Genomic DNA, 19,329 nt, shown 5'->3' with positions numbered 1-19,329 from the left:
TAATAAAGTGAGGTGAACTTTTGGACTTAAGCAAAGGGTTTTGAAAAGGGTTTTGTAAGGTTTTCCATGGGAAGTCCTTGTCACTTGCAGAAATGCCCGAGTTTCCTGCTTGGTCTTTGGGTATGATGCGGGTAGGTCTGTAACCTCCTCGCAAGTCAGGAGCATTGAGTCCCAGTTGTGTGGATTCTCCATGAGGTTTTGGTAGTTTTGAACATAGTGATCAATTATGTTAAAACCACCAATTCCATCCTGGAACTTCAAACAACGTAGTTCTCAACGTTCCCGCTATGCGGGGATGTTATTTCCGTTTCCGCAAGCATTGCCCAGAAGATCCTTCCTGGTTTCAATTCCCAGCGGAGCGCTAGGTATGTGAAGGGTTTTGCCTTAACACTGTACCAGCGCTCGTCTTACGGTTACTTTACTTCCAAGGTATTCCTAGCGTCAATTCCCTGCAGGTGCTAGGTATGTGAAGGGTTTTGCCTTTACACTGTACCCGCATCTGTCTTATAGTTACTTGGTTGCCGAGGAATATTTGGCTTCAATTCCCTGCGGGTGCTAGGTATGTGAAGAGTTTTGCCTTTACACTGTACCCGCATCCGTCTAACGGTTACTTGTTCGCCAAGGTTTACTTGGCTTCAATTCCCTGCGGGTGCTAGGTATGTGAAGGATTTTGCCTTTACACTGTACCCGCATCCGTCTAACGGTTACTTGTTCGCCAAGGTTTACTTGGCTTCAATTCCCTGCGGGTGCTAGGTATGTGAAGGATTTTGCCTTTACACTGTACCCGCATCCGTCTAACGGTTACTTGTTCGCCAAGGTTTACTTGGCTTCAATTCCCTGCGGGTGCTAGGTATGTGAAGGGTTTTGCCTTTACACTGTACCCGCATCCGTCTAACGGTTACTTGTTTGCCAAGGGGTAAGGGGTATTTTCCCGCTTACTTTTTAATATTTTCGAATTTTGAATTTTGAAATTCGAAGAGTTGGTGGAAAGATAAGAACAGTCCAAACCTCTGAAACGTCGTGCGACGGTTTCTTCTGACTGTGTCAGGACGTGCAGGAAGTTATGGTGACGTGACAGAACATGGTCATTCCAGACGCTTTTCCTGGCGCTGTGGGCACGATTTTTCGGGCGCGTGGCCGCGAAATTACTGGCACGCGTCCTGTCAACAGCTGTTGCCAGCCTGCTTTTTGCCACGTGTCATAGTTTCATTGCACCTTCGATTTCTCTCTCCTCCGCATTAAATTCACCGCATTAATTGCGATTAGTATATAAAGGGGGAGAGGCCCCTTTGTAATCCACACTTTCACCTCTCTTCTTCTTCTTAGTGATTTCCGGCAAATACTCCCCTTTTTCAGGCAAGCATTTTCCCGAAATCACTCTTCTTTCTGCAAAAATGTCTTCTCATGATGCTGAAGCTGTAGCCGACGATAGGAGTACTGCTGGCGAGTGCCAGTGTGCTCTACCTCTCGATCAGTACCAGTACATAGTCAGGAAGTTCATGCTCGAGTCTCTCGAGCCTGAGTTTCCTGAATCCCACCAAACTGTGTACGATGCCCCCAGTGGCAAGATCGGGGTATATGCTGCATTCTTTGTTTATGGGAACCTTAGGTTTCCATTGACAAAGTTTATGTATCGTGTCCTGGAGAGGCACGGTGTGCACCTGACCGAGGTGCATCCGATGGCGATTGCCAAGGTCCGGCACTTCGAGTGGGTGTGCCGGATTCTGGGTATTGAGCCCTACGTGGACCGCCTGATGACCTTCTATACTTGGAGGTGCGTCCAAGGGTGGTACACCCTGACAACCCGTATAAAGGGTTTGAAGATCTGCGTGACCGAGCGCAGTCTCCGATCGTGGAAGCGGGAGTTCTTCTACATCTCTGCCCGCGCCATCCCCATTGCTATGAAGTTCAAGAAGGGTCAAGCGCTTCCGAGCCTTCACGCTTCCAGCTACCAGGAGGCGGAATGGTTCGCGAAGATATCCCGGGTCCAATCTCCGGTTTACCGGTTTGCGGAGTCCGGGATGGTGCTGCTGGGGATGAGCCGGGTATGGAAGGATGCGTCCCGGTTTCCCATCCTTCTTGAATATGGTTTGAACTCTATTCCTTATGGTATGTCTTGTCTTTCTTGCTGATATTAGTTAATTTTCTAACTGTTTCTTTTTCTTTCAGAGGGGAATAATTTGGAGTCGCTCCTGTTCCCGCGGGAAGCTGACAGTCCTGTGCGGGTGGGCACTCGTGCTCTGGATGACAATGAGTTGCCCATCCTGGAGCAAACGGCGGATAGGTTTGTGGAGGTCTATCCGCCGGGCCAAGAGATCCTGAGCCACCGGCGGCCAGGTAAGGAGATATTCTATCCTGAACCCCTCAATGCTGTACCCGTTGCTGAAAATCCTTACATCCTGTCTTCTGAGGAATCCGCAGATGGTCCTCCCCTTGTGCGGAAGAAGAAGACTGCTGCCGGCGTGAAGGGGAAGGAGAAGGCCACAGCTGATCCAGTGGTTCTCTCTGACACGGAGTCAGATAGTGAAGAGGTGGCGGGGAAGCCCGGTGGTGAGAAGACCACTGCTCCGGAGGCTACGACCGTTACCTCCGGAGAACCAACGAAGACGACGGTGACCGGTACCAAGAGGCCGGCTCCATCGGGTTCCTCCCCGCCCGTCCGTACGTTCAGGGTCAAGAAAACCCGTAAGTATAATCATAATTCCTTTGTAGATTTGTCACTTCATAATTTTCTTAACACTTTCTTCTTTGTGCAGGCGTGGATGTTGACGCAATCCTGGGTGAAACGCAGGGGAGTACCTCCTCGCCAATGACGGTAGGCTCGGTCAGCCTTCCTGAGGCGTCGACCCAGTCGCCTGCGCCTGCATCCGCTGGTCCAGTTGGTCGTTCCGTCGAGCCAACTGTTCCGGCCGAGATGACGTCACCGCCGGCCGTGAGTGCGATTTTTACAGCATCCTTCACGGAACCGGCGGTTACTGCTGCTTTTAAGGAGGCGGCGACCGCGGCGGAGACAACGACGGCGACCACGGCGGCTGCCACCATGCCCGCGCCACCGGCACCAATGGCCGGACCATCAGGTACGCGCAGGGCTTCACGCCGATCTTTGCCACCTTCCCGTCTGCCTGACCTGTTGGATGGATTTCCTTTAGGTTCAGGTGATGGGTTTGGCGGCTATCGGCCTGTCATTGACCCAAAGGTGCGTAGGGTTCCTTTCTTTTTCCCTTAATGTTTTTCATCATCTTTTCCTTACTGCTTTTGTTTCTTTTGCAGTGTCGGATTCCAATGAAGTGTATGTTCCTCGATGGAACATACGCCGAGGAACAACCCTTCGCACACCCGTGGAGTGCGTGGACTGGGCTCGCCACGCTGCTCCTCCGGGCGCGTTGGGGGAAGCCATGGTTAGCTACCAGGAGGGTAGGCTAACTAATGAGCTTCGGGTTCTCCAGGCCCGGATGCAGCCGCGCGTCGAGCTGCTTTGTCGTGAAAACGACAAGTTGAAAGCAGCTCACGCCAAGGACATATCTGAGGCGCGTGCTCTTCGGGAGGAGAACCAACAGCTGGCGGCAGCTGCCGCCGACAAGGAGAAGGCCTTCAAGGCCCTCGAGGTTGAAGTTCAGGCGCGACTCGAGGCCCGCTCCAAGGCTGCCCAAGCTGTGAATGAACAGCTTCGGTTGGCCAGGGAGACTGCGCGAAACGCAACCGAGAGGGCTGCCAAGGCTGAAGCCGTTGCTGAGCCTTTGCGTGTGGAGAATGAGGAGCTCAAGGCCAAATTAGAGGCTCTCCAACGCGCTCATGATGCCTTGGCAATGGAAGATGCCAAGAAACTCCAGGAAATCCTGGACCAAAGGGGGATGCTTGACCAGACCCAGCGGAAGCTTAAGGGCGTCGAAGAGGCTGCCGCTAAGGAAGTTTTACTTGCCAACCTTAACAAGAGCGAAGCCGAACGCGCCCATACCGAAGCTCAAGCTGCCCTCCGATGGCTTCTTCGAGAAGCGTTGCCTCAGGTATGTTTAGATTTATCTTCACGCATTTCTTTTGTAAGAAAAGGTTCTAATACTTGTGTTTTCTTTGTAGGTTGTGCGTCGGGTCTTTTCAGAGACCTCTTACGATGATGCTATGACCGCAGCCCTCAACGCTTCTCATGATGATGGGGAAAAGGCCGGCTTCATGCTTGGTCTAGGGTTTGTTGAGAAAGGCGTCCCGCCTTCCAACTTCCCTTTGTTTAATGTGGATACTGAAGCCATTTATGACCAAGCATTGAACCAATACGCCGCCTTCCCGCATCCAGTGGTGGAGAAGGTGGACGAAGTAGCTGCTGCTGATGATGGGTTAGCTGTCCTCAAAGCGTTCCTCGAACCACCCCGTTCTGACGGGGCGGGTCCAAGTGGTAGCGGCCCTGAGGCTTGATCCTGAAGATCCATTCCCATTGCTAAGACTTGTATAGTTTTTTATTTTCTTTTAGGCGGGTAGTTACCCGGCCATTCTTGTAATATATTCTTGAAATATTAATCTTTTTGCGTATAAGATTGTTATTTCCTTCTTTGGGTTCCTTGCTTTATAAACTTATGACTTGCATACTTAGTTTAAATTAGCAATTTTCCAAGTGTTTAGAATAAGAACCTTTGAACGTGGTTGATAGTGGGTTAAAGTTTCGCTTCCTCCTTCGTGATTGTGCGGGTAGAACCGTCACTTGCACTTGGTAGGATGGCTAAACTTTAACTTTTATCTAACCTGCGTGCTGGTTTTTCTTGCCTTTTGAGGATAAGTTAACCTTTGAACGTGGTTGATAATAGGTGTGAAGTTTTGCTTCCTCTTTCGTGATTGTGCGGGTAGAACCGTCACTTGCACTTAGTAGGATGGCAAAACTTTACCCATACCTGACCTGCGTGTAGGTTTTTCTTGCCTTTTGAGGATAAGTTAACCTTTGAACGTGGTTGATAATAGGTGTGAAGTTCTGCTTCCTCTTTCGTGATTGTGCGGGTAGAACCGTCACTTGCACTTGGTAGGATGGCAAAACTTTACCCATACCTGACCTGCGTGTAGGTTTTTCTTACCTTTTGAGGATAAGTTAACCTTTGAACGTGGTTGATAATAGGTGTGAAGTTTTGCTTCCTCTTTCGTGATTGTGCGGGTAGAATCGTCACTTGCACTTAGTAGGATGGCAAAACTTTACCCATACCTGACCTGCGTGTAGGTTTTTCTTACCTTTTTAAGAATTTTGTTTTGAACCGTTCGACGCGCGGTTGTCGATAGGTTAGTGTTCATTTTCCTTTCATGATTCATGCGGATAGACCGGCACTTTCATTTAATGGAATAATTGAACTCCTCCTTCAACTGACCTGCGTGAAGGTTTGCCACGTTATTGGGTTCGTGCGGGTAAGACCGCCTTCCCACGCAACGACTTCACGTAATGTGAATGCCGTCACCAGTGTTGGATAGTTTTAACCGTTCGACGCGCGGTTGTTGATAGGTTATTATTCAGTTTCGTTAATGATTCATGCGGATAGACCGGCACTTTCATTTTTGGGTGCTGAACTTTTTCCCCTTCAACTAACCTGCGTGAAGGTTTGTCACGTTATTGGGTTCGTGCGGGTAGGACCGCCTTCCCATGCAATGACTTCACGTAATTATGCGGTGAAAACCGGCATATTAGTGTCCAGAAAAGTATTAAATGTAAAATCATCAGCTTCGATATTCTTAAAAGAGAATCATTTCCATTAGAAGTGGCTCTTGGCCTTTTCTTTACAAATTGGAATTGATTTACATGCAAACTGTGTAAATGAGCTCCCTTCCTTGTTGGGATGGGAGTGCCATCGAGCCGATACGCACCTGGTTCGGGATCTCGTTCTTTACGCAGCATGTAGTCTCGATTTTGAAGCTGGAATTGATTTTTGTTTTCCCCAGCTGGGGTTCTATACGCACCCGCCTGCTCAGCCTTTATTACGCCACGAGGTGCGCGAGCGTCCCATCTCTGACAAATGCTTCGACCATATCTTTTACATCTATGCATTCTTCAGTGTTGTGGCCCTTTGTCTTGTGAAAGTCACAGTATTTGCTCCGATCTGCATCGTGACGATGTCGGATTATTGGCGGTTTTGGCCATGGGAGCCCTTCAGTGGCGAATATCTCAGTGACGCTTTTGGTGAGTGGCGTCCATCTGGAGTTCCGGTGCGACTGTACATTATCCCTTCCGCCCAACCGATTTTGCAAGCCGGATGAGGTGTCAAAGTTTACCCTTGACTGCCAGATGCCTAGCTTTCGTTTTTTATTTAATCGGGCGGTGAGGACGTTGTCTTCTCTCGTCCTCTGGGTGTAGAGGTTTGTGCTCTGTGGGAGATCTCTACCCAGTTGTTTTTCTGTTTCCGCATAGCGTTTTGCTGCTGTCATGATGCCATCCCATGTGGATGGCATGCCATCTTTACCCGTTAGGGTGCGGATGAGCTCTGGGTCATGTGCGCCCTGGATGAAGGCAGCGCGAACAAGATCTTCACTGATATTGCCCAAACTTAGCTTCTTTGAGTTGAAGCGAGTGATGAAGTTTGGCAGAGATTCGTCTTCCTCTCGTATGCATTTGAGGATTGTCCATTGCTCCTCGGTATACTTCCGTTGCTGGCTGAAGTGTTGGCTAAACTTTTGTTGGAAGTCTGCCCAGTCGTAGATGTGGTTGACCGGTAGACGATCGAACCATGCTCTAGCAGCCCCAACCAGCGTCATTTGGAACATGTAACACCACGTGGGTTCCGTCCAATTGCTGACGGTTGCCCCTGCTATGAACCTGTTCAAATGATCGTCTGGATCAGATATACCGTCATATGTGCCTATGTTGGGCATTTGTTTGGCACTCTTTGGGGCGATTGCCTCAGCAATGTCCCTTGCAAATTTGGACGTTCCTGCATTTGCAACGTTTGGTCTGAACGTTTTAGAGAAGTCTCGTGAATTTCCACCTGTGCTTTTTGGTTTGAAGGCTTGTCCAAAATGCCTTTTCGGTTGGGATTCCGTTTCCTTATGCTTCCCTTTTGCCCTATGGCGAGGGTTCGCGTCGGAGTCGGATTCCTCCGAGTCATCCTCCCAGTATTCGAATTCGTCGGCCTGTTGCACGGAACGCAAGCGTTCGTCCAACTCAGCCTGGAATTCCTTTTGTCGTGCCTCCGCCCATGCTTTAACTTCATCGAGAGTTTGGCGGGGGAGTCTTCGTTTCTCAACCTGGGTATCAGTGGATCCCAGTAGGCGATCATTTACTGCACTTGCCCCAGCTTTGGTAAGTGGGGTAGTGTTCGTAAAATTTACTTCGCTTGCCCCGGCTTCGGTAGCCGGGGTAGTGTTCGTAAAAACTGTGTTGCCGGTATTCCCCCTAGTAGCAGGGGTTATGGTTACCGGAATTTCTCTAACCATCTTTGTAGAAGTTTGAAAAAACTGGAGAAAAATAAAGTTCTAGCTTTATGCACAGATGGCGCCAATGAAGAAACACTAACCGGACCCCGGACAGATTACTGGTAACCTGGGGGTTGGATAGCTGTTTCCCACGAGGGGTTAGACCCTTGGAAGATGGTTCTTCTGATAACCTGCAAAACAGACACCGTGAGCTCGTCACTGAGAAGGGGGGGGGTTCCTCCTTGTGACCACCCTCCGGCTTGAGAATCAGACTAGATTGCTCTTTAAATATAAAAGTATATTAAGAGATTGCTAGAGCAGATATCAGGTATAATATGATGATAATGTAGTAAGATATGATGTGTCCAGATGATCATACCATTTGGGGTATTTATAGCCGAAGGTAGGTTTCCAAGGAGGTATGGCCGGCTGCAACAGTGTTCCTGTTCATCAACAGTAGTCTACGCACGTGCCCTGCTGGTAGTTGGTGGGTAGGCAGCGGCTGATAGCGACCAGGCCTGCTGTATACTATTCCCTTTCCACCAACTGCCGGCTACGCACGTGGTATGACAGTAGTTGGTGAGTAGGCAGCGGCTTAATAGTGATACAGTACAGGAGCATGCTGCTCGCCATACTGTATCAGTGAGCTGTCGTATCCCTGATCAGATCTTTCGCCCATACCTCGTCAGGTACAGTAAAAGGTCCTTCAGTATAGACTGGCTTATTTGGGCGGGAGTATTCCCCCTCCCGCCTCTGTGCGGGATTGCTCCCGGCTTTGCTCATTCCTTCAGGTGACACTGAATGATCGAGAGCTAAGTACCTAGTGCGTGTAGCCATGCTGCGCGGGTGGCCTTCCCTCATGGCTTGTATCCGAGGCTGCGGGAACAGGCGGAGTCCACCATGGGAGGCATTTCCTGCGGGACCAGCTTGCATACTGCGCGTAAGGACGTCACGTCTCTGAGCATGGTTGGTCCTGCGGATCCAGTTGGTCTCTGCGCAGACGTCCCTGTTTAAGGTGAGTCTTACGGGTCCAACTGGGCTCTGCTGGGACCTACCTCTTCACATGACCATCACATTGGACGATAAATCGTACTGTTACAACATGCTTAAATACTTTGAACGTATAGTAACATTACAAGACACAAACAAGTCGTGTAGAAATGATGATTTATATATTAGTGTCCAAATTACTGTCCTAAGAGATTTGATGATATAAGATGTAATCATTCCTAGTGAAGATTATATTGTGTTATGATATATGGATTGTTGTGATGTCCAACTATTTGTGATTAGTAATACAATCAAATGAGCTAGCTTAACAAATATCAAATTGAAACATAAATGGACAGAAATTTACTAATACATGATATATTTTGAACGACGAATCAAGAAACTTTATTAAAATAAACGTGCTAACCTAGCAAGATGCTAAACCGACAAATTACATCACCACCATACTATTACAATACAAAATATCCACATAAAACCATCACGTTTACCTCCTACAACCCATCGAAATCAAAAATTCTCCATCTTTCCTAGGTGATACCCATATTTTTCGATCTATTGCAAATTCACAAACAACTAAAAGCTTTAATCTTACTCATACTGATCTGCGTTGGTTTTTATTTGGATATCGTCTCATTTCAAATCTTCCAAATACACCACATTGCAGTAAAACAAACAACACTAAAAACTTTCTTTTTATAAATAAACAAAGAGTTACACTCAAACAAAAAGAAAAACAAAAGAACAAAATTTTTTTTTTTTTTCACGTGAGTGAGCTGCAATTTTTAACATTGTAGTCTATCTAAATATGTGGTTTTAGTCAAATTGTTTAAATTTGTGATTTTCGTCCTTATAATTTCATTTCACTTGCAATTAAACCTGACCTCACTAACCCCTTTAAGCCTGATCGTTAAATCCATCAGCATGACCCTCATAAAAGGAGCAATTTTATCCTTTTTTTCCCCAGATACACCCCAACCCCTCATGTGAGGAGACTGCGAATTAGGGCTGAAGTTTATTTGTGAAGAAAGAAAAGATAAATTTTTCTCTCATGTGAGGGGCATGCTAATGGATTTAACGGCTATACTTAACGGGGTTAATGTGATCAAGTTTAATTGCAAGTGAATGAAACCGAAACCAAACCAAACCAAACCAAAACCAAAACCAAAACCAAAACCATGCTCTTCACATTTTATGTTTATGTTGTTTTAAGATAAGCTACAATAATACTTATACTATATGGGTAAAGTTAAAATACAAAGGATAACAAAAGTGAGAAGGGTGAGAAGGAATCCAGTCCATTGATCTTAGATTTGAATGGTTGAGATTAATTTAATAAATAAAAATTGATGGAAAGGGCATGAAGGTAAATAACCCACCTTTGTTGACTTTCTCTCTCCACATGCAAGGCACATGTCAATTCCCTCAATCATTTTAAAATGTCCATAACTTTTTCATACGACATTATTTTTTTATAAAAATACACCATAATGATAAGCGTTTTTTTATCTTTAATATGAGTATCATATTGTTATATAAAAATAAAAAAAAAATTAATGGGTGTTTTAATTGTGTTTTTTTGTTATTCATTGTGTCATTGTGTAATATGTTGTTTCCATTGTGTTTTACGTTTCAAGTCATTGTGTTATATGTATTCACCATTGTGTCTTACGTTTTAGGCCATTTATTTATACGTATTCACCACTGTGTCTTACGTTTAGGTCATTGTGTTATATGTATTCACCATTGTGTTTTACGTGTCAAGTTATTGTGTAACATGTATTAATCATTGTGTTTTATGTATTAGATAATTTGTTGTTATTTGATCATTATTTTTACATATTATTATTACACTATGGTGTTATTAGTATTTAAAAAAACATAATGATGAGTTGAAAGACATAATGACGAAAAAACTCAATGACGAAAAAAGACACAATGGTGTGCGAAAAGACACAATGGCGAAAAAAGACACAATGGTGTGCGAAAAGACACAATTTAATAAATAAAAATTGAGAAGGGTGAGAAAGAATCCAGTCCATTGATCTTAGATTTGAATGGTTGAGATTAATTTAATAAATAAAAATTGATGGAAAGGGCATAAAGGTAATAACCCACCTTTGTTGACTTTCTCTCTCCACATGCAAGGCACATGTCAATTCCCTCCATCATTTTAAAATGTCCATAACTTTTTCATACGACATTATTTTTTTAAAAAAAATACACCATAATGATAAGCGTTTTTTTATCTTTAATATGAGTATCATATTGTTATATAAAAATAAAAAAAAATTAATGGGTTTTTTAATTGTGTTTTTTTGTTATTCATTGTGTCATTGTGTAATATGTTGTTTCCATTGTGTTTTACGTTTCAAGTCATTGTGTTATATATATTCACCATTGTGTCTTACGTTTTAGGCCATTATGTTATACGTATTCACCACTGTGTCTTACGTTTTAGGTCATTGTGTTATATGTATTCACCATTGTGTTTTACGTGTCAAGTTATTGTGTAACATGTATTAATCATTGTGTTTTATGTATTAGATAATTTGTTGTTATTTGATCATTATTTTTACATATTATTATTACACAATTATGTTATTAGTATTTAAAAAAACATAATGATGAGTTGAAAGACACAATGACGAAAAAACTCAATGACGAAAAAAGACACAATGATAAGCGAAAAGACACAATGGTGTGCGAAAAGACACAATGACGAAAAAAGACACAATGATAAGCGAAAACAAACAATGGTGTGCGAAAAGACACAATGACGAAAAAGGACAAAATGATAAGCGAAAAGACACAATGGTGTGCGAAAAGACACAATGACGAAAAAGACACAATTATAAGCGGAAAGACACAATGGTGTGCGAAAAGACACAATGACGAAAAAAGACACAATTATAAGCGAAAAGACACAATGGTGTGTGAAAAGACACAATGACGAAAAAAACACAATGATAAGCGAAAAGACACAATGGTGTGCGAAAAGTCACAATGACGAAAAAAGACACAATGGTGTGCGAAAAGACACAATGACGAAAAAAGACACAATGGTGTGCGAAAAGACACAATGACGAAAAAAGACACAATGATAAGCGAAAAGACACAATGACGAAAAAAGACACAATGATAAGCGAAAACAAACAATGGTGTGCGAAAAGACACAATGACAAAAAAAAACACAATGATGTGCGAAAAGACACAATGGTGTGCGAAAAGACAATGACGAAAAAACACAATGATAAACGAAAAGGCACAATGATGTGCGAAAAGACACAATGACGAAAAAAGACATAATTATAAGCGAAAACAAACAATGGTGTGCGAAAAGACACAATGACGAAAAAAGACACAATGATAAGCGAAAAGACACAATGACGTGCGAAAAGACACAATGACGAAAAAGATACAATGATAAGCGAAAAGACACAATGGCGTGCGAAAAGACACAATGACGTGATTTTTGTTTTAAATTTTATATAACAAAAATCATACTCATATTAAAGATAAAAAAACGCTTGTTATTATGATGAAATTTTTTCTTAAAAAAATATCATACGAAAAAGTTTTAAACATTCTAAAATAATCAGGGTATTAACATGTGCCACGCATATAAAGAAAAAAAATGTGTACAATTACATTTATACCCTTTCTCCTTACCTGACACATGTTATACAATTCTCATTTTTCTTTTATTAGATAACTTAAACCTGTATACCCCCTTCCTATTCATACGTAACGTGTCCTTCGTCCGTTTGCTTCTGGTTCACCGATAATATCATTCTCGCCGCCGGAAACAACCTTCCGTATCCATGGCGTCTGACTCCGGTGACGACCGCCACGAGCAAGAACAGGCTCTCGTTGCTCTGATCGAACACCGCAACAAAGAAGTCCTTCACCTCCGTACACGTCTCAACTATTACAAATCTCAGGTTCATCCATTCCTCACAATTCACTCTTATTACGCATTCGATTGGTTGATAAACTTATCCTGATAATATAATATTACTTTCTAGCTATCATTTTTTAAATTAGGTCAGTTATACGTATCACGGAAAAATAATACAATACAATTTTGACGTTTTGGGGGAAAATTGGATCGGGAACAAATATCTGTTTTTAACGCCAGAACCGTTAGAAGCATCCGAGTAATCACACCGACACCGGACTAATTATTATTATTATTATTATTATAATTACGCCGTAGTTTTGAGCCGGCGTAACAATAATAATAATAATAATAAAAACAATATTAGTTTAGTTCATTTTGTTGTAGCGTTACACGCTACAACAAAATAAACTACAATAGAGTAATTATTATTATTATTATTATAATTACGCTGGCTCCAAACTACAGCGTAATATAAATAATAATAATAATTAGTCCGGTGTCGGCGTGATTACTCTGATGCTTCTTATGGTTCTCGCGTTAAAAAAATTGTTTGTGTTTGATGCGAACACTATATATGTATTCCTTAAGTGTATCTGGATAACTCTTGTAGTAGTGTCATTCTCTATAAATCTTGTAGTTCGATATGCTATGTGGCATAGTTGTTTAGAGCGAATAGCATAGCGAAGCGATCATGTGTCGCTATCTGAATTTGGCGCCTTCATAGCGTGAAAGTAGCAAAATATTAGTTTTTTTTAATTTTTATAATATATATAGTAATAAAATACACGTATAAAATAGCAGGGTTTTTTTATTTGTTTTATTTTTAAACTATACATATAAAATCGGTGTATTTGGATATGATACACATATAGAATATTTCTAAAATAACGTCCGCTTTTTCATTGCTATCGCTACTAAGCATATAGGTAGCTTGTCACTATCATCCTCTATTCGCTATTAACAACTGTGTATGTGGTTATGTTACATAGTCAATTTCCTTATGAGATGATAATCATATTGCTAAATTCTAAAGTCAAGTTTGTGTGTAACAAACTTTCTCATTTAAATTTGGGGATTTGACTAGACTATATATAGACAATACAAGGGTGATGATGATGATGATGATATAAGTCGTGTTGAATGAGGTTACTTTTGTGTTACTTGCGAATATATATACATGGTAACAAATAATAGTATGTTTTTTATTTAACTGAGAAATAAAAGCTAATATCATTTTGGAAGGTATGCAGCTTGAAGAAGCTGAAAAGAGATTAGGAGAAACAGAGCGTAAATTAGCACACCTCAGAAGTCGAGGCAACGCTGTTCCATCTACAAAGGTCTCTGAAAATGGTGTGAAAGTTAAAGAAGAGAGGAGATCATGTAGTCCTCCAATAAAGACCAGTCAACATTCTAGAAATGGAAAACATGAACAAAAACCGCAACTTGTTATCCCTGCAGTTAATCCTAAACTTCCTGTCAAGATGGAAGAAGGTGATAATAAATCAATGCCAACATACGGCAAAAACATTGTGAAAGAAAAAGTAAATAGAATCTCACGCGAACAAGAAGGCGGTGAGACTCAGTCTAGAGGAACAAAAAGGAAATTTGGTAATATTTTCTACTTTAGAGTTAATTACAAAAACCGTCAAAGTTTCGGAAAGTTTGATTTCCTAAGTTAGTCGGGTTTCCAAAAGCCATGCCATGGAAAAAATCAACATGGTCAAAAGTTACTGTCAGCTGCCATCGCATCATCTTGACCGGTTTACCTGGTCAGATCACCTTAACTTGAAAGTTTTCTAGACTAAAAAAGTTGGTTACTTTATGTATGCAATTAGCCAGCCCAAATATTGGTCTAGCATGATTAAGTTTTTTTTATGTCCACGTAGGCTTGTAAATGAATTGGGTGAACACGAACAAAGCATGTTTGTGATCATTCTTTTGACTTTAACCGAACAATGATCGAGCATGAACTGTTAAGCGGATGTGGTTTTCTTGTTTGTGTTCATTAGTTAAGAAAATGAACATGTTCATGTTTGTTTATGCTCATTAATAGTGTAGAACGGTTCATGGTCATAAACGAACGGATACGACTGAACATTGATGAACAAACATTATTGAGTGAACACCAGTTAAAGGGAAATAGAAAATCAATCTATTGGCCCTGAAAATTTAATAGAACTTGACTAAAATTGTAATGGGTGATATCTTAATTTCATAAACTAGGTGAAATTATAATGACCATAAATTATTAAGTGAATATATAAACGAATGTAAATGAACAAACGTAAAAGAACAAAAATGATCGAAAGAGGTATGTGTGCATGTTTGTTCGCTTGATTAAACAGAAAAGCTTATTCATGTTCGTTCATTTTTAAAGTGAATGAACTTCCTGTCGAACAGTTCATGAACAGTTCACTTAGCGTTTGGTTCGTTTACAACTCTATGTTGACATGTGCAAAAAGGCTTGTTTATATTGTAACATTGTGCATGAGATAAGTGTGTCACTGATCCCTCATAATTTTGGATACTTGTTTAGTTAACTTGGATGCTCACTTTTTGTAAATAATTTGAAATTGCAGAGCAGCGAGAGCATAAAGATTTGATTCAGATGGTATGCAGTTCATCTTCACCGCGGATAGTCAATTGTCAGTCATCCAATCATATTCCATCTCAGCATAAGAGGAAGTTGAGAAGTCTTGCTTTGTGTCCAACAAATGATCAGCTTTTCGTGACGAGGTATCCAAGTGTTTTTAACTTTATATTCTTGAGAAACTATTAGAATCATTTAAGATATTTTGTGAATCTTGGTAACATTAAATCATTGACGTTTAATTTCCGCATCAGCACTATACGTTGCAAATATTCTTTCTAAATCTTTTTCAATTGTTATACGCATATATTTTTTCTCTTGCACGCTACTTTTGTTCTGTTAATGATTGGTTTGAAATATTTTGCAGCGCACTTGATGGATTTGTGAATCTATGGCAAATTCAGGCTAAAGGGTATGCTTAATGCTATCATCCAGATTTTTTAGAAGCTTTTAAGATACATTATACCCTTTCGCTTATCAAGATAATTGCCAATTTTTTTTCTGGCACCGAAAACAGAGTTTGTCTTCTATTTTTTTTAATATTAACATGTGGGTCTCAGGGTCATTTTGGTCAGTTTTCAAGACTTTCAAAGTTAGTATCCAGACTTGTTACTTTTGCCCAAACCACATCCACATGTACCATCTGTGCAACTCTTATTTTTATGAACAATTCATGTGACTAAAACTTATTATTACAAATTTGCATATGTTGCAGTGATAGATCAAGTGCATCTCTTCTTAGTACAGCTGACTGTGCATCCACCAAGCAAAGAAGATGGCCCGAAGATATAGCTTGGCATCCACATGGGGGCAGCGTATTCGCTGTCTACAGTGCTGACGGTGGCGACTCTCAGATATCAGTCCTCAATTTAAATAAACCAAAAGAGGTAAAAAATAATAAATAAAATTTTATATGTTTTTTAGTTATTACAACATAGAAGAAACAGTTATACGTATTTTTCTACGTGACAGAAAAAACGTGTAACTTTCTTAGAAGATAAACCACACGTTAAGGGTATTATAAACAGCATAATGTTTATGCCATGGGAAGATGTGTGTTTTATCACTGGCGGAAGTGATCATGCAGTTGTTCAATGGACCGAGAAAAACGGCGAGGATTCTTGGAAACCGAAAGTGTTGCATAGAAGTATGCATTCCTCAGCTGTAATGGGTGTCGCGGGTATGCAACAGAAACAGATGGTGGTTTCGGTTGGTGCAGATAAACGGATTATTGGGTTCGATTTACAAACGGGGAGAGCGGATTACAAGCACCAGATTGAAAGCAAGTGTATGAGTGTTGTACCGAATCCGTGTGACTTCAATCTATTTATGGTTCAGACCAGGTAAATATTGAACTCTGTTGACTGTTGACTGTTGACCCGCTTCTTGCCGTTTCACTATTTGAACTGAACATACAAAGGTCCAAGAGCTGGACCATATATATAACTGGTTCAAGTCTGGTGCAATTTCAGTTCGGTACACATACTCCATTAATATTTTGGGAATTGTCTCTTAACTAGTGGGATTCTCCTGCACGGGAATTCGGTCAGTTTCGGTTCGTTACGATACTGGTACTCGGTGTAACAACCGAAAGAGAAAAATCCAAAAAATAAAGTCGTGATATGGCAAAAGGGTACCGACACGTTTTTTATGTCAATAGAAAACCATAAAAATAAATACGGACAGGTAATTTAATTTTTCAAGAAAACTAACGAACGCAAGTTATTAAAGAAAAAATCAAGTTAAATGATAAACAAATGCCGGTACCAGTACTGATGTTTTGTTGGTATTGGTTTGGTAACGGTACTGGTACTCGGTATAGTTTACAAAACCAAAAAGTTTTTTTTTTTTTTATTTTTTTTTAATACAACTCTGTTTTCAATAAAATTTCGGAATGTTGACAAGAAAAAATAAAAAATAACTGTGTGATTAGGTTTTTAAAAACGTTAAAGAACGAAGGTTATTGGAGAAAAGTCAAATTAAATAATAATAATAGTGTAAATTATTTTTATAGTATGAGGGTAAAAATGGATTTAAATGGATTAAAAAACCACATATTAAAGTTAAGTTTTTATTCATTCTTACTGCTAAATGTATATTTATATAATTATAATTATACTTCTACTTGTAATTGCAGTACTCCAGAGAGGCAGCTACGGCTATTTGACATCCGATTAAGACGAACCGAAATCCATGAATTCGGTTGGAAACAAGAAAGCAGCGAGTCTCAGTCCGCCTTGATTAACCAGGCATGGTCACCAGACGGGTATCACCTAACCTCGGGTTCAGCAGACCCAATGATACACATATTTGATATCAGGTTCAACTCCAACAAACCCTCACAGTCCATCAAAGCTCACCAAAAACGCGTGTTCAAAGCCGCATGGCATCACTCTCTCCCTCTCCTCATATCCATATCCTCGGATCTGAATGTCGGTATACACAAGATTGTATGAAATAATGAAAACCGCGCAAGAGTGGAAAAGAATAATACTGTGACGTCTGAGTTAATGAGAGGACAAAATTTTGTGATATGAGGTGGTAAAATTTTATTCTTGTGTAATGTTGTTTGTTACATTTGATATATGTTATTTGATTATTAATATTATTATTATTATCTCCCTAAAGTTTTATTGACTGTAAATGGAATTACAATCTATTAAATTTTTATTGTTAGTATTGACATTGGTATTTTAATGTTGTTTTCTTATAGTTTTGACCATTAAATTGTTTGGATGAGTAGTTTTGACCGTTAAAATGTATCGTTTTCGTTTTGATGAGTTATATCAGTTCATTCTTAAAAATGTATAAAATATATTAAGAGAAACTATTTAGACATAGAAACGTTTAAAACACTTTTATGTGATGATAATAAAATATTGTGAAAAATAAAGAGTAATTGTATTATTATTACAATTAATCCGTTGGAGAACCCAACGACCCAAAATCGATCTCTACTTATGTCAATTTCGGTGGATTATACTAATGAATGATTAGAGCTAGCCCTTGCGAGGTTGTCTGTTCGAATCTCGAGCTCGTCCGAGTTTTCGTTTCATCGCGTGTTACGTCAGAGAAATCTGCTCTTGTGGTGACACAACTGTCATATGGCAGTCGATTATATGGTTTCTCGGGGGAACGTCCAAACCAAACTCTGAAGTCAGTGTGGGTCTGATTAAGACAACACAATCTAACCAGAGTGAGGTAACATGACTTTCCAAAATTCGGTAGTGCAATATAACCTTACACACAAAGAAAGTTGTCGTTCAAAAAAACAAAAGTTTTATATAACATTGTAATTCTTACTTCAAATTATTTTTATACTAGATAACTCTATTATTGATCAATAGTTAAAACTTAAAACTTATAGTTTTTATCAAATAACAACACATGCTCTAAATATTTATACAAAAATGTTTTTTTTGGGATCTTTCCAACAACTTTTTTAAAAAGGCTGATCTTTAAAGTCTATTGAGTCGTGTAGAATAATAACACCTATGTATACAAATCCGATATATATATATCATATATGTACCTGTTCAAGGAGTCAAATGGATAAGACAGCAAAGTAAGACATTTCGGCAAGGAAAACAGGCTGATCCTCATCAGAACGTTAACATATTACATATACCACCCTTTTCATATCCTAATTATTCAAATTTATTATTTTAATTTTTTGCCTTCTTGCGAAATATCCATAACATGATTTATATTTACACAAATACAGTAGCTGAGACCCAAGTTCGATTCTCATTTGTGTTAATTTAGGAGGATATTAACAATGAAATATTTGAGCTAGGCCTTGCGAGGTTGTCAGTTCGGATCCTGAGCCCACCCGGGTTTTCGTCCCACCATGTGTGACGCCAGAGAGTTCTGCTCTTGTGGCGGCACAACGACTGTCGGGTGCTAGCCGGCGGTGCTATGTTTTGCAGGGGAACGCCCAAGCCAAACTTTGAAGCTAGCGTGAGCCCGGTTAGGATAACATAGTCTGGCCATAGTGAGACAACGAGACTCTCAAAATTGAAGAGTGTGATGGCCTAACCATAAAAGAAAGTACGTAGTCGTTCTACAAAAAGGTTTTGTCTAGTTTTTATTAGAAAAAAACTCATGAATGTTGAATTTTTACGTAAGTTTTAATATTTTGAATGATTTAATTCCTTAACTATAAAAGGTATTTTTATTTTTTATAAAATACCACTTACAAAAATAATGGACAAATATTTAATCAAGCGTATTTTATTTCTTACATAGAAAAATCCACATCGTTATTAATTAATTACCTAATAATTAGAAGATATATGTGCTTTATCAGAATTCTAAAAGTAAATAAATTTTCCAACGAAAAAGAGTGAAAGTTGTGATAAATACACGTGTGATTATCTGCCGTAGGTAAAAAAAAATTATTATTTTTTAAATAAATTTCAAATGACTCGTGCAATGAATGTAATAATTACTTTAT

At 40.3% G+C, this 19,329-nt stretch overlaps 1 protein-coding gene across 2 annotated transcripts; it reads left to right on the top strand.

The window, feature by feature from the left end:
* Positions 1–12,123: 12,123 nt before the first annotated feature.
* LOC143580037 (uncharacterized) lies at positions 12,124–17,601 on the top strand. 2 transcript variants are annotated; one of them, XM_077063180.1, is made up of 7 exons: positions 12,124–12,323; positions 13,534–13,891; positions 14,863–15,019; positions 15,241–15,285; positions 15,589–15,760; positions 15,846–16,216; positions 17,011–17,600. In XM_077063180.1, exons 1-7 carry the CDS (start codon positions 12,204–12,206, stop codon positions 17,327–17,329), a joined length of 1,542 nt encoding a protein of 513 aa, XP_076919295.1. In that variant the 5' UTR covers positions 12,124–12,203; the 3' UTR covers positions 17,330–17,600. The 2 variants fall into 2 exon arrangements, with proteins under 2 accessions (XP_076919295.1, XP_076919296.1); XM_077063181.1 differs by having other exon boundaries at positions 12,145–12,323; positions 13,526–13,891; positions 17,011–17,601.
* Positions 17,602–19,329: the final 1,728 nt, after the last annotated feature.

This window comes from Bidens hawaiensis, unplaced genomic scaffold (genome assembly GCF_021521415.1).
Source record: "Bidens hawaiensis isolate Kalapana, Puna unplaced genomic scaffold, B.hawaiensis_p1.1 tig00030204_1, whole genome shotgun sequence".
In the NCBI taxonomy this organism is placed as follows: Eukaryota; Viridiplantae; Streptophyta; class Magnoliopsida; order Asterales; family Asteraceae; genus Bidens; species Bidens hawaiensis.
This window is presented reverse-complemented; position numbering and strand designations above follow the sequence as displayed.